The sequence below is a fragment of the Leishmania braziliensis genome, chromosome 14 (assembly GCF_000002845.2).
Source record: "Leishmania braziliensis MHOM/BR/75/M2904 complete genome, chromosome 14".
In the NCBI taxonomy this organism is placed as follows: Eukaryota; Euglenozoa; class Kinetoplastea; order Trypanosomatida; family Trypanosomatidae; genus Leishmania; species Leishmania braziliensis.
The window spans coordinates 543,311-556,309 of NC_009306.2; the positions used below are offsets into that span (position 1 = coordinate 543,311).

Consider the following 12,999-nt stretch of genomic DNA (forward strand, 5'->3'; position numbering starts at 1 on the left):
CGGTATGTCCGTGTGTGTCTGTGGTAGGCTCTCGTTTGTTTATCCCGTCCTGCGTTTCTCTGTTCTTCTGCGCTTCCGCTGACGGTTTGCTGGAACAAACGGCAGAGGGGAGGGGACACACCGCGGCGGTTGGCCTCTTCTCTTCTTTTTGCTTCTTCGCATGCGCGTGTCCCTTGCGCATGTTTGCCTTTCCTTCTCATCTCACCTTCCTCTTCCCCTCTCTACCGGGGAGCCGTGATTTATACTGACCACCTCACCGTGCGTGGTATCTCAGGGCCCAGTGCCCTACTCGCTCTGGGGAAGCCACTCAGCCTGCAGCAGCCCGTCCTGGGGTATTCGGCTGTGCGAGCTGTTGGTGCTGGCGGACAGGCCTGGGCTGGCGCTGTGCCGAGGAGACGGGCGGTCGTGAGGGTGTTTGTGCTCGCTCACTACGAGCCGTGTCGACCGTTCAGCGCATATGCGCATGCGTCTACTGTTTTTACTCGCTAGCTGCCTTGGGCGTCGTGCTGGGCCTGGCCTGCGCTGTATGCCGAGTGAGATCGCTGTGGGGCTGAACGGCGCCAAGCGGTGCTAGCTGGCCCGGCTCCTTGACGTAGCCGCCGTGCGACAGAGCTGCGTAGGTGCGCTGTGGTTGTGTAGGCGTCGGCTTGGCGGCTTGTGCGTGGTGGAATAGTGGGCACGGCGAGAGTAAAAATTGTTCGTTGTTTCTGCAGGGGCCCGGCTTATTCATCTTCACATTAGCGGCTGATTTGAGCACAGCTACCCCATTGCATGCGCGTGCTTTTTTTGTTTTTGTAGGTTTGCTGTCCTCCCCTCGCTTCTTTGCCGCAACGCTCATACACACTGACCTCTGCACACGGGAGAAGGACGAAATAGGCGAAGGTGTCCTCACGTTTTCCTTGGAGCGGATGGGGTGCAGTCATATGTGCATGTGTGGACACCCGTAAGCATAGTGGTGCGAGCACTCGACACTCTGATCATCGTGACAGTCTTTTGGGGATGGCGAGGGTGAACATGTGAAGCTGACGCCATCCTCTCCGCCGAGGATAGTCACGTTGGGGTGGTAGCACCAAAGCAGAAGTCACACCGGGCAGGAGGCGACATGCTGCGACTTGATTGCCCGTGTCTCCGCCAATTGTCTGCTCGTTGCGCTGCACAGCCCTTCTCATCGCTCCGCTTTCCACCTTTCGTTCTCGTTTTTATTGCCGCTCTGACCTCTCCGACGCAGAACTCACGTTGCCACGCCTCTTTTGTTCGTCGTTGCTCGACTCACCGTTGTCCTGCGAAAACGTGCGGACCCCGTCCCGACACACACACACACCCACACGCACACACAACCGGCAATGCCAGCATTAAAGCCGTTGCTCGTGTTCGGTCTACGTGGCACTCTCGTGGAGCGCATCCATGTCCGCAACGTCCCGGAAGGTATGCCAGCGCCAGACCTCACTGTGGGCATGATGAAGGTCTGGCTGCGCCCCCACATGATGGAGGTTCTTAACGAACTACAGTCGCATTGTCGTCTCTCGATTTGGAGCTCCACTACTGCGCGCAACACGCAGCCGCTCGTGAGGGCTGTGTTCGATAGGAACATGGCGCCACAGGCTGCTGCGATGGCTGCCACGGCGGTGACTGCTCGTTCGGTGCTCACAGCAGCGCCATCGGCGACACCGACGAAGCACGAGATGGCCAACGCGTCTGCGATAGACGCAGCCTCCGACGCTGCTGCATCTGCCAGAGACGGACGCGGCGGGCGTTTTGGTAAGAAGAATCGACCGGCCACATCCGATGCGGCGGCTAAGGAGAGTGTGTCGGCGTCCATCATCGACATTACGCAGCCACAGAGAGTCCACTTTGAGTTTGTCTGGGCGCGCGAGCACACACGTGTGGATGACTTCCGTCGCCTCAACGCCGCCGTTGCCGACGACAGCCACGCCACGGTAAAGGACCTGTCGCATGTGTTTGCGCAGTTCCCGTCTATCGCGCAACCAGAGAATACGGTGCTGATTGATGACACCCCCAGCAAGGCGAGGATGCAGGCAGCTAACTACGTGTGGCTCGATGGGTGCGATGGCCTGCGCATTAAAGACGAAGCGGGTCTCTACCGTCTGCGCGACTTCGTGATGAAGGAGTTGGTACCAGCGAAGGATGTGCGCGAGCTGCTGCCGCGCCGCATTCGTATCTGAAGCGGGCGTGCATGTGCCTCTCTGCAAGAGAACTCCATATCTGTTATCTTGTGGCTGTTGCGGTGATGGTGGTGGTAAGTATGAAGGATGTGCGCGCGCGGCTGTGTCTGTGTGCGGAGAGTGAAGGAGAGGTCATGCAGAACGAACGTAAGCGAAGCGAGTTTCCCCGAGCAGCACACTGTCACAAGGCTTAGCGTACAGGCACAGAGCAAGAAGACGGGAAAAGAGCTGTAGAAATTGCGGTAAAGGGGGGGGGGAGGAGGAGGGCTAGTATGAAGAGGATAGTAGAGCACGAGTGAAGTTTTCCACATGAATACTCCGCCAGTCTATGCAAGCTTTGCTCTCACCTCCCCTCACTCACTGTATACGCCTTGCACAGGTGAGCCTCCTTTACGGTGGCGGATGGTGGCTGCCCGGCCTTGATCGATGGTGTCTCTCCTCATGTGAATCTCTCGCGTTGCCTTCCCCCATCTACGCTGCTCATTTTCACTCGGGCCATTTTGCTCTCTCATTGCCCGTCGCTTCATTGCCGCACTGCACTTACAATAGCGACTCCACGTCTAACAGAGAGAAGACTGTGCTGGGCCATCCTTAATTCCCCCCTTCCTCGCTCTTTTCCCTCGATTTCTTCTCTTCTTGCTGTCTGCTGCGCCATTCTGCTGTCCTTCGGTTTTGTGGAGGACGCTCGCTTCCCTTTACTGTGACGAGGTCCAGTAGGAGTTTCCCCTGTGTGCTTTGCACGCACCTCTTCTTCCGCCGTATTCTGGTCTCGCGTTTGCCCCCAGGGAGTACTGTGAAGGCGTCCGCAGACCCACGGTCGCTCTTCCTTCCCCCGCCTCAGTCGCTTCTCGTTTTCTTCGTTGCACGTACGACACACACTCGAAAGGGGACGGCGTTTCTCGTCTCCAAACCCAACGAGAGCAGAGCCTGGAAAAATGTCAGTGGAGGCGCGGGATGTGGAGGTTGAGGTCGACCTATCGAAGCTCATCGACGTCGGTCTCAGTTTCCTTCCCCTGCAGCTCACCATTAAGGACATCCTTCAGCGGCTTTCACATCTGGAGAAGGAGAACGCCACGCAGAACAATCACATCGCCCAGCTGACGGCGAACATGGCAGAGCTGGAGGCAGCGAACGAAGCCCTGCAGGAAGCTCAGCAAGAGCTTGCGGCTGCTGCCGTCGCGCAGGGCCCCGTGACCGTTCACGACAGCGTCAAGGAGGGCAAGGACGCTGAGGCAGAGCACATGGCCATCTGGGAAGAGATGTCGCGGCTCAACGAGCTGCTCGGCGAGCTGCAAGACGACACCGAGCGAGGTCGGCACACCATCGACGAGATCTATGCGGCTCGCAGGCAGCAGCACTACGCTGCAGGTACAGCGGGCGTCGTTTCACGCCACGCGTCGCTGAGCACTGCCAGCAAGTCCGCCGCCACTCCATCTGCCCACTCGCTCGGCAAGGGTGCTAGGGGGTCTGGAATGGCTTCCCCTGCGCGTGGCATGAGCGCCGGCAGCGCCGCCACCTCTCAGAGACAACAAGACCCCGTCGAGGCTTCGGTGGTGTCGGTGCCGGTAGGTGACATCATCCTGAACAAGGCCCACGAAGCGCTCGAGCTGGTATGGGAGGCTCCGTACTCTGCCTCCTGCGACTCCCGCGAGGTCAGCCAGCGCGCCGAGGGCGACCACGAAGTGGGCCTTCGTGGCAGCGAGGCTCGCGTTCAGTCCTCTTTGAGCGCGCTGCCCATATCCGTTAGTGGCGGTGCGCCTCCTCGCCGCGGTATGTCTTCTGTGGATGGCCCCTACGGACCTCAGGGTCGCTCGTCTGTTTCCTTCCTACAGTCTCGGCCCACCACTGTATTGCAGGAGACCCGCACTGCTTTGTCATCGCCCAAGACAACGTCTAACTCGTCTTTAATGTGGACGGCGGCAGCGACTGGCGGTGAGGATGCCGGCGAGCACCGTGAGGCGACCACCGCCATCGTTGAGCCTGTGGCATCTGTTCAGCAGCAACACCTGCGCCGGCCAAGCGTGTATGCGGAGAAGCGCATGGCAGTCGGTGCGGCGCGGCGCGTTTCTGCTCACAATGCAGTCGGTGCCGGCGGCGCTTTTGAAATCGGCTCGCCGACAACACCACCGTCTGTGTTCGACAAGCTCCGCCGCGACGGGGAGGATATCGCATACCTGAACCGCGTCGTGGCCGAGATTTTGGGAGAGATGAAGGGGCTGCAGGAAGACGTTGGGCTCCTGCGTACGAACCACCCGGAGGCGGACGACGCGGCTACCTGGGCTGGTGTGGTAGTGGACAACGATGACCTCGATGGCTTGCGTCGACGATTGGCACGCGTTGAGGGCGATGCCATGGAAGGCCGTAAGCACACGCAAGACCGCAACAGCCAGCTGCAGGGGGAGCTGGATGAGCTGAAGAAGCAGCTGCGCGTGGCGCGCGGTCTCACAGATGACGACGTGGACAATCTGCGCCACGTCGTCAATTTCGACGAGCGTTTGTCTCAGCTCGAGCAGCGCGTGCGTGCGTTGGAGGCTAGCCAGGGCATGCTACGGGAACAGCTCGAGAGCGTACTCACCGTGGGCGATGGCGCGTTGGATGTGAATGCTGTGCAGTTCGCCGCCCTTCAGGGTGCCGTCAAGGGGCTGGAGAAGCAGCTCAGTGAGCTGCTGGCTGCGCAGGAGGGCCAACGGGATTGGACGGATGACATTCGCAAGCTAAACGAGGCCGTGAGGTCGGTAGAGGTGGCGGTTGAATTGGCTCAGGACGCGCTGCAGCGCTTGCAGAGGGAGGCGGGCCGGCTGGACGAGGTGAAGGCGAACCGCACAGAGTTGCCGGATGAGTCCCTTCTCGCGAAGGCGCAGCAACACAGCAGCAGCAGCGCCAGCGACGGGGCCGATCTGGTCTCGCGCATCTCGCGTGCTGAGGCGAATATCGAACGCCTCAGCGAGGGAAAGGCTGACCGCACCGCCCTCCACAAACTGCGCGATGAGCTTAACGCTTTACGGCAGCTTGTTGAGCTGTCAAACGCACAACATCGTGACAGCGGCGACGCCGAGGGCGGTAAGGCGAGCGCGGCGATGGTGAACATGCTTCGCGAGCTTCAAGGAGATCTGAGCGCACTAAAGGAGGCGTACAACACGCGCTTCGCCGGCGGCGGGCTGGGCGGCGAGGATGCCCAAAACCTGAAGGACCGCGTCGAGCGACTGGAGCACTGCAAGGCCGACGCTACCCTCGTGGCTAACAAGGCTGAGCGGGACTACGTTGAAAATGCGCTGGAACGACTGATGCGCGAGGTGGAGCAGGTATTGAACGCAACTAACGCCGGCCTTATCGACACCCTAGAAAAGTCACTCGGCATTCTGCGCGACATGATCGACGGCAAGGCAACAAAGCAGGATGTGGCGAACCTCCAAGGATGGATGGCAGAGTCGAACGTCGGCGGCGGCGCTGGCACGCCAGATGGGCTGACTGGGTTCAAGGGCTTCCGCTGCCTTGGCTGCAACCGGCCAATGGACAATATGCGGCCTCGCGCACTTCCAGCGACCATGACCCCCTTCTTGAACCGCAATCCGCAGAATCATCCGCATGACAACGTTACTCGCACAATCCAGCAGCAGCAGGCACCGCCACGTGTAGGGAGCGGCGGAGGTCAGGCTGCCTTTACTGGTGTCACCACCTCTTCCTTCCGCTCCGCCGGCAGCCCTGACGGGTCGTTCCACCGTAGCACCAATAGCGAGCCGCTGCCTCCGATAGAACCCATGTAAAGCGAGCAACGTAGAACACAACGCCTGCCTTTCGAGGTTGTGGACATGTACAGCGAGGCATGTGTATCTCGGTTTGTGGTGTGATGGATTGCCACCACCGCATCCCTCTCTGCCTCAATGATTCCTTTGGCAGAGGTTGTTCCAGCATTTCTGTGTGCTGTTGTGTGGTACACTCGCGCCTCTCCTAGTGTCCTCAGTTGGCGAGAGCGCGCGCTCTCTCGTTGTTTTCCTTTCCTTTCGTTTCTTCTCTTTTCCTTGCTGTGTCTTTGCACAGTTGATGTACAGCTTCGGCTTGCTTTTCATAAATTGCTCTCTCGCGCGCGCTCTCTCTCTGTGTGGTGGTGGGGGTGGTGCGTCTCTCTCTCTCTCTCTCTCCTCTACGCTGTGCCCTTCGCCCTTGACCTCGTAAACCACCACTCCCACTTGCGATTTCGCCGTCACCTACTCGATCAACATTGCGGCTGACTCCTCTCTCTGCTGTTCTTGCACCTACCCGTCTTTCCGACATCCTTTGTGGGCTGTGCAGAGAGCGGAAGGTGCAGTAAGGGCCATTCTTCTTTCCTGTAGCGTCATTGGCACCCCAATGACGCGGGAAGCGGACACCCCCGCACGTGGGAGCTGAACCCCCTGGTGCCCACACTCTGCGTGTGTGTGTGTGTGGGGAAGCCAGGCGCCCCCCTCTCCCTGCCAGTGCCGGGCCGCTTCTGGTGGTGACAGGGTCGAGCGCCTCCGACGTAGCGAGGTCCGAGCGATGCGTCGCTGCGAATGCCGGCGGTGAGGCCCTGGGTGGCGCGGCGTCGGAGCGACCTGCGGGCTCGAATGCGTTTGCACCGCGCACGCGATGGGCCAGGCGCCAGCGTGACCCGAGCCTGTCTCTTCCGATCCTCAGTGCCTACCGGTGTGGGGAGCCCTGAGCCCCCCCTCCTTCCCCCGAGGGGGACTGGGGCTGGGGCGGTGCTCGGATGGCTGCGCAGGTGGACTGCTCTCTCGCGTGCCTACGGCTGCTTCGCACGGTGCGATGGGCCAGCGAGGGGCCGGTGTAGGGTGGAGCTGAGCTTCCTGTGGTATGGCAGGAGGTGGACACGGGGGAAAGAAACTTGCCAGTTGCGCCAGTGGAGAGAGTGCGTGTGATACGAATGGCAGCGGCGACAGTGACGTCGAGGAAGTGCTGCGCAGATACTCCTTCCTCCGGTACTTTCCCCCCCCACGTTTGCACAGAATACTACGGCAGTTCACACTGATCATGTTCATGAGAAGCTAAGCAGAAAACGCGGTGGGCACATTCATTGCCGTCGACACGCTTGAGTGCGTGCACAATGGGGGAGCGAGGGACGCGTGCCGCCCTCCTGCCTTTCCCCTCCCTCTCTTCTTCATCCTCAAGTGCCACTGTGCGATGAGTTTTTTTTGCACACCACTTGTGATCGATGCATTCGACTTCTGCCTGTTGCCTTCCTAAGGCATGACAGAGCCCCGTCGAGCAGTTTTCCAAATGTTATGCGCGTCTGCTGTGGCCGTCCTACCACGGTGTGGCAGCGCTGCGTTGCCGCCGCGCAACTGGCACGATCTCTGTACCTCTGTCTCTCTCGCTCAGCGTCTTTACGGCCTTTGACGTTCCGCGTTGTCGTTCTCTTCTTCCTCTTGCGTCCACTCTTTTCTTGCCAACGCATTTTTTTTTGGGCGAGACCGTGCGCTTGTGTCTGCACACACGTCTACGCAGGCGGTTCCCCAGGTGACCCAAGACAGTGGCGAAACGCTGACGGCCACCTGAGCGATCGTTCCGCCAACACGGCAACTGTACACATACGCACAAAGCGGCAAAGCCTCTTCCTTGGCGCCGGAGTTATCGAGTCCCACACTCCCACCTTTGCCTGCTTCTCTCTGTACTCGTGCAGCTCTTCACATAAAAAGTGTATCGCAGGGCTCTTTCTATTCCCGTCTGCCCGTCTGTGTGCGCGCTGGTTTCGGTCTGAAGATGCGCTCGCGTATTGAGCGTGTGGCCCGCGCGGAGCAGCGACAGCTTGCTGAGAAAGAGCTCAGCGCGCGCGTCGATGAGCTTCTGCAGTCGTTAGCTTGCCACATAGCAGTCTGTGCCCCACGGTGGGCTGCGCAGGTAAGTGCGAGTTCTCGAAAAGAGTCGACTGATCGCGTTAGCGGTGCTGCGTCACTCGCCTGGGGAGGATGGCACGACGCAGAGCTGACAGATGTGTGCTCCACGATGATGGAGGTGCAGGAGCTAGTGGATTTGAACATTGTCCGGCCTCGTGACGCTGCAGCGGCTACTATCAACAGTGTAGCTGACGGTGTGGGAAGCTCTTCATCAGCCGCAACTGAGTCGATCAGTGGCGCTTCGGCCGTACCGGAATCTTCTGTCCGCTTTCACGCCGCGTTTGTGCACCAGATCATCACACGGCTCTTCGTCTCTGTCACGACGACCGCTCTATCTTCCGTGGTGTCGCCTGGCCGCACACATTGTGTACCTGGTGCAGCAGCCGCTGCGGGAGACGATACAGCCATCGTGCAATGTATTGCCCCGAGTGATGTCTCATCTCTTTTCCCTGTCCAGTCGATGCTGCGCCTTCCCGCGAGCATCTACATCGGGTGGCGGTGTGGCTACAGTCTTCTCAGCTCGATTGAAGGTATACTTAGGGTGGCGGACGACGATCGCGCGGCTGCCTGGCTTGACGTCACCTCCGCAACACTCCACAGCCTATTGGATGCTGCACATGCTTGTGGCAGCGATGCTTCCGCCGCAGCGGCACCCAATGCGGCAGCCGCATTCCACCACTTCACGGTGTGCGCAGAGACTCAAGCGCTCTTTATGCACTGTATGTGGTGGTGGTGCAGCCTGGTCTTTGAGCGCGGGTACTCGCATGGCTTGCTGGCTGCCCCTTCATCAGCACCGTCTCCTGAAAGTGCGGTGCACTCACATGAGAGCAAGGTAGCGTCTTCTAGTAGTACCACAACCACGGCTGCTACTACGGCTGGTGGTTGTAGCAGCTCCAGCGGTGCCACGATGCACACCTCGCTTTCCTATAGAGAGGAATACAGAGTGCTGTGGACCGTGGGCCGTGTCGAGGCGGCGGCGTACCTCAGCGCTACTGTTCTACCCACTGTGGCCGACTACCTCCAGGCTGCATTGGAGCGCTTCGTGTTCTTTACAGCCACGTCGTCACCGCAGCTCTGGTCAAAGAAGTCTGCAGAGCTCACGGAGGCTGTGCAGGCCGTTCGCGGCCTCGCGGATCGTCTCTTTCCATCACCGGCATCGGCCACCAGCGCTTTTCCTCCAGCACCATCACCCTCTTCTCATCGTCAGCTCTCTGCGGCCACTACCAGCTTTCTGCGTCACGCGGTGCATGATGCGCTGCTCCCATTGGCGGAGCGCGTGTTAGACGACCAGGGGTTACTGCAAGGCCACATCACGCCGACTGTGGATGCGATATCCATTGCAGCAGCAGTGAAGGCTCCGGCGACTGCACAGGGCGGCTGGAGCAGCAGTGGCGACGAGGAATGGGAAGAGGTACCAGTGGCCGGTGGTGCAAAAGATGCCCTCTTGAGCCCTGAGGCCTCCGCGCTGGCCAAGGCGCCACCGAACACCCTCATCTACGCACTTGACGCCCTGGAGCGCGAGTTTGGTGATGTGGTACGTGCTGACAGCGTCGCCATGACGCTGCGGCGACTATGATCCCTGGTGTAGTACTCCGCCGCTCCAGCTTCCTGCACTGATGAGTTGGCCTCTTGTGGTGTCTTGTCTGTGTGTCGCGCTTCATCTGCAGTGTCGTGGTTGGCGGTCGCTCCCCGTGCTCTGTCCAAGTGTTGTTACCCACGGCACCCCTCGCCTCTGTCTTCTCCCACGCTCTCTCTGCTCGCGCTGGTGGGCGCGCGTGTGGGCGGTTGGGGCCACCCGTGTTGCCGCTCGCTTGTGTCCCTTCGCCATCTCCTTCTGGTCCCTGCGAGGGTTTCGGCGCAAGCAAAAGAGAGAGGCGCTGATAAAATGTTTGCTGATCGCATGCAGGTCAACGTAAGACACACCCACACATATGCACAAAAAGTTGTCTCTCAATGCCAGTGCTGCTTGTCCTTGTCTGGTGCGTGTCTTTCGCATGCGCGAGCATTTTCATTTCGAGGGACTCCCAGCTGATGCGTCAGTCTTCAGAACGTGCCGCGCCCAGGGGTGTACTGCTTTGAAATCTTTGATCTCCACCGCACCGCACTGGCAAGGGTCACATTCCCCACAAACACTGAGGGGACAAAACTGTGTAGTCGTCCACACCTCCTCTTCCCCATGCCCCTCATCATTCTGTAGGTGATCTTCAACGTCCACGCCTCTCTTTCCCACCACAGGCTTCACAGACGTTGGCGCTTCCTTCGGTGTGTTTAGCCCCCCCCGATTCCTCAGGCATCGCACATTAACGCTCAGCTTTTATTCACTGGCTTTTCCACATATGCCCGCTCTCTCACGCACACCATCTACACCTCCCTGGGGAGGGAGGGAGGGAGGGGGGGGTTGACAGGCACTGTTAGCTGCCGAGTTATAAGCGATAGCAGAGCACAACCGTCACTAGATTCCCTTTTCCCTCCAAACAGCACCCCATCTTCCTTACCCTTTGCTTTACCCGTTTCACTTCACGGCTGAAAGAGAAACCAGCGCGCATATACATACATAGACCTCGACGTAGTGGTGAGAGACGTGCCACGGGGCGTGGATGCAGGCGTTCGCCCATCGCCCTCTGCCCTACTCTCTTCCCCCTTGCCTTTCAGCACCACCGTCTTTCGCTTCCCCAGCCGGTCAGCACACCTTTGGTGGCAGTCTGATTGCACCCCTACATGCACGTCAAGACACACATGTGTTCCTCTTAATCTACCTACACTAAAGTAAAGCACCCCCCCCCCCCCCCCACACACACGCACACAGAGCCCAGAAGTCGGGCCGATGGGGCCGAATAGGCTGCCTCGCTCACGGCCTCCGTGTAGCCCTCTTACTCTTCCTTCTTTCATCTGCTCCCGTAGCTCGCTCGCTCACGTTGGCGAGGGGACGGAGGTTGTCACATGTTTACATGTGCGCGCACGTGTTTTTGTGTGCCGGTGTGCCCTGCTGTCGCATTTTTGCTGTTACCGTTCGTAGTTGCGTTCTCTGCTGTACTTCGTGCTCCTCCCTTTCCCCACCTCTTGTCAGTTGTGTTCCGCTTGTCAAGCTTTAAAAGCTCATCGTGCTGCTTCACTTAATCATCCCCTCTCGTTTTCCAAGCGGCTAGTGTTGTTCTTCTCGCTTCTTTAGCCTATCGTCTCTACCGCGATGATGGAGAGGGGATGGGTAGTAGGACAGCACCTGCCCTTTGAAGAGAGGTTGCGGTAGGTGGGGATGAATGGGTGGGTTCCAGATTCCTCATGGCACTCATCGGTGGACAGAGCGCGCTCTCTCCAACACGTGACTCTACGTGGAGCCCTGCTCGATGACGCCTCCCAAGCACGGATGACCGGAAGCGTAGCACACGATGTGTCCTCTTCCTCCATCTGCCCTTCATCTTGTTTTTCTCTCGCTTTTTTTATATGGGAGTCTGCGTGTTCGCACCGCTGTGTGTGTGCGTACCATCTCGATGTGGAGTTGTTGTGCTGGAACGCATTTTCCTCTTCCCTCCCTCTTTTACGTATCACCACGCACTCTCGCCAGCATACCTGCACACACAGCACTCCCCATACACATCCGAAATAACACGAAGAGGTATCACAGCAGCAACAAAAAGGCGCACGCGACGCTGCAGTGGGTGGCGACACTGCCACAACAAAGCTGACTCTTCCGCATATGTTCACACATGTGTGTTTTCTTTGTCTACTCGGATTGTTCTCTGTTTCATACTCACGTCTTACGCAATTTCTTCATAGATAATAACCTCCCCATCGTGTTTGGCGTCTGCCTCCCCCCCCTCCCAACCTACTCAGCCTTTACTGACTTCCCCAGCACCCTTTCCCCTTTTCTCTCTTTAGGGTACAGTGCGTTGTGAGGAGACCATGTCGCAAGAGGAAGCAGAACCTCGGTTCGACTTTAACGAAGGCACCGGTGCCGCATTGGGCAGCCTGCCCTGCTTCACTGCCGTGTCCACTCGCGGGGCCGCTGGTAAGGCGTTGGAGGCGGCATTAGAGCCACTTCACCGCATTGCCTACGGCCGTGCCGGCAGCAGTGGCAAGCGCCGCGCCGCCCTTGCGAGCTTCAAAGGATGCCCGATGTCAATGGAGGCTGAGGTGTCGGAGAAAATTGCAAAGCTGACGAAGGACCGCCTTCGCGATGTTATCAAGGCCCTAGGCATCAACGTGCACATCTCGCTTTCGCACGCCGAGGTGGCGGCCGGAGTCGCGCAATTCTTGATGGCCCCCCGCGACGATGGCAAGTTCAAGCATAGCGGCTCGGCAGCAGCCAAGTCCAAGACGTCGCCAGCGAAGCGCCCTGCGACTGTCAATCCGGATGACGAGCCACTGGCAAAGAAGTTGCATCAAGAGCTGCCTGCATCTTTGCCTGCAGTGGAAGCGTCTGCGACTAAGGTGCCTGCCGCCTCCGCCGTCCCGTCGGATGACGCGGTGCTCGTCGAGGTCTATCGCCGCGTTCTCGCCATGACCCCTGAGGACCGCGCGGTTCTCGGGGTGAAGGCGCTTCGCACCAGCCTTGAGCAGCACTTCAAGCTAGCCGCTGGTGGCCTGCGCCACAAGAAGGGCATCATCACTACTGCAGCCTCTGACTGCGTGCGGGCACTGAAGGAGGCTGAAATGCGGGCCGCAGCAGCTGCCGTACAGCGTATCGGTGACGCGCCTGCGTCTTCGACTCCTGAGGCGTCCGATAGCACTGCACAGGTCCCCGTCCCATCGCCGGCGCCCTGATCCACCGAGGCGGCCAATCGTGCTGACCGAGGCGCCGGCTGCACTCGCGTCTCGGCAGTTTGCGGTGACGGAGGCAACAGAGATGTCGCTTCACGGCCTTGGGCCTCTCTCTAAGGTGGCCGATGTGCGCATAGAGAGAGAGGGTAGGGGGTCCCTCTTGTTTGGATGGATTTGTGCATCTGTGC

The 12,999-nt window shown here is 59.3% G+C and overlaps 4 protein-coding genes across 4 annotated transcripts; all 4 read left to right on the forward strand.

Moving 5' to 3' along the window:
• Positions 1 to 1,343: 1,343 nt before the first annotated feature.
• On the forward strand, positions 1,344 to 2,183 carry LBRM_14_1380 (conserved hypothetical protein; the record flags this gene model as incomplete). The annotated part of the gene is made up of 1 exon (XM_001563374.1): positions 1,344 to 2,183. The coding sequence occupies one exon, from the start codon at positions 1,344 to 1,346 to the stop codon at positions 2,181 to 2,183; it is 840 nt and encodes a 279-aa protein (XP_001563424.1).
• A 935-nt stretch (positions 2,184 to 3,118) lies between these two features.
• LBRM_14_1390 (conserved hypothetical protein) lies at positions 3,119 to 5,947 on the forward strand (the record flags this gene model as incomplete). The annotated part of the gene is made up of 1 exon (XM_001563375.2): positions 3,119 to 5,947. One exon carries the CDS (start codon positions 3,119 to 3,121, stop codon positions 5,945 to 5,947), a length of 2,829 nt encoding a protein of 942 aa, XP_001563425.2.
• A 1,972-nt stretch (positions 5,948 to 7,919) lies between these two features.
• On the forward strand, positions 7,920 to 9,629 carry LBRM_14_1400 (hypothetical protein, unknown function; the record flags this gene model as incomplete). Its single annotated transcript, XM_001563376.1, has 1 exon — positions 7,920 to 9,629. The coding sequence occupies one exon, from the start codon at positions 7,920 to 7,922 to the stop codon at positions 9,627 to 9,629; it is 1,710 nt and encodes a 569-aa protein (XP_001563426.1).
• A 2,324-nt stretch (positions 9,630 to 11,953) lies between these two features.
• LBRM_14_1410 (conserved hypothetical protein) lies at positions 11,954 to 12,814 on the forward strand (the record flags this gene model as incomplete). Its single annotated transcript, XM_001563377.1, has 1 exon — positions 11,954 to 12,814. One exon carries the CDS (start codon positions 11,954 to 11,956, stop codon positions 12,812 to 12,814), a length of 861 nt encoding a protein of 286 aa, XP_001563427.1.
• Between the last annotated feature and the right edge of the window lie 185 nt (positions 12,815 to 12,999).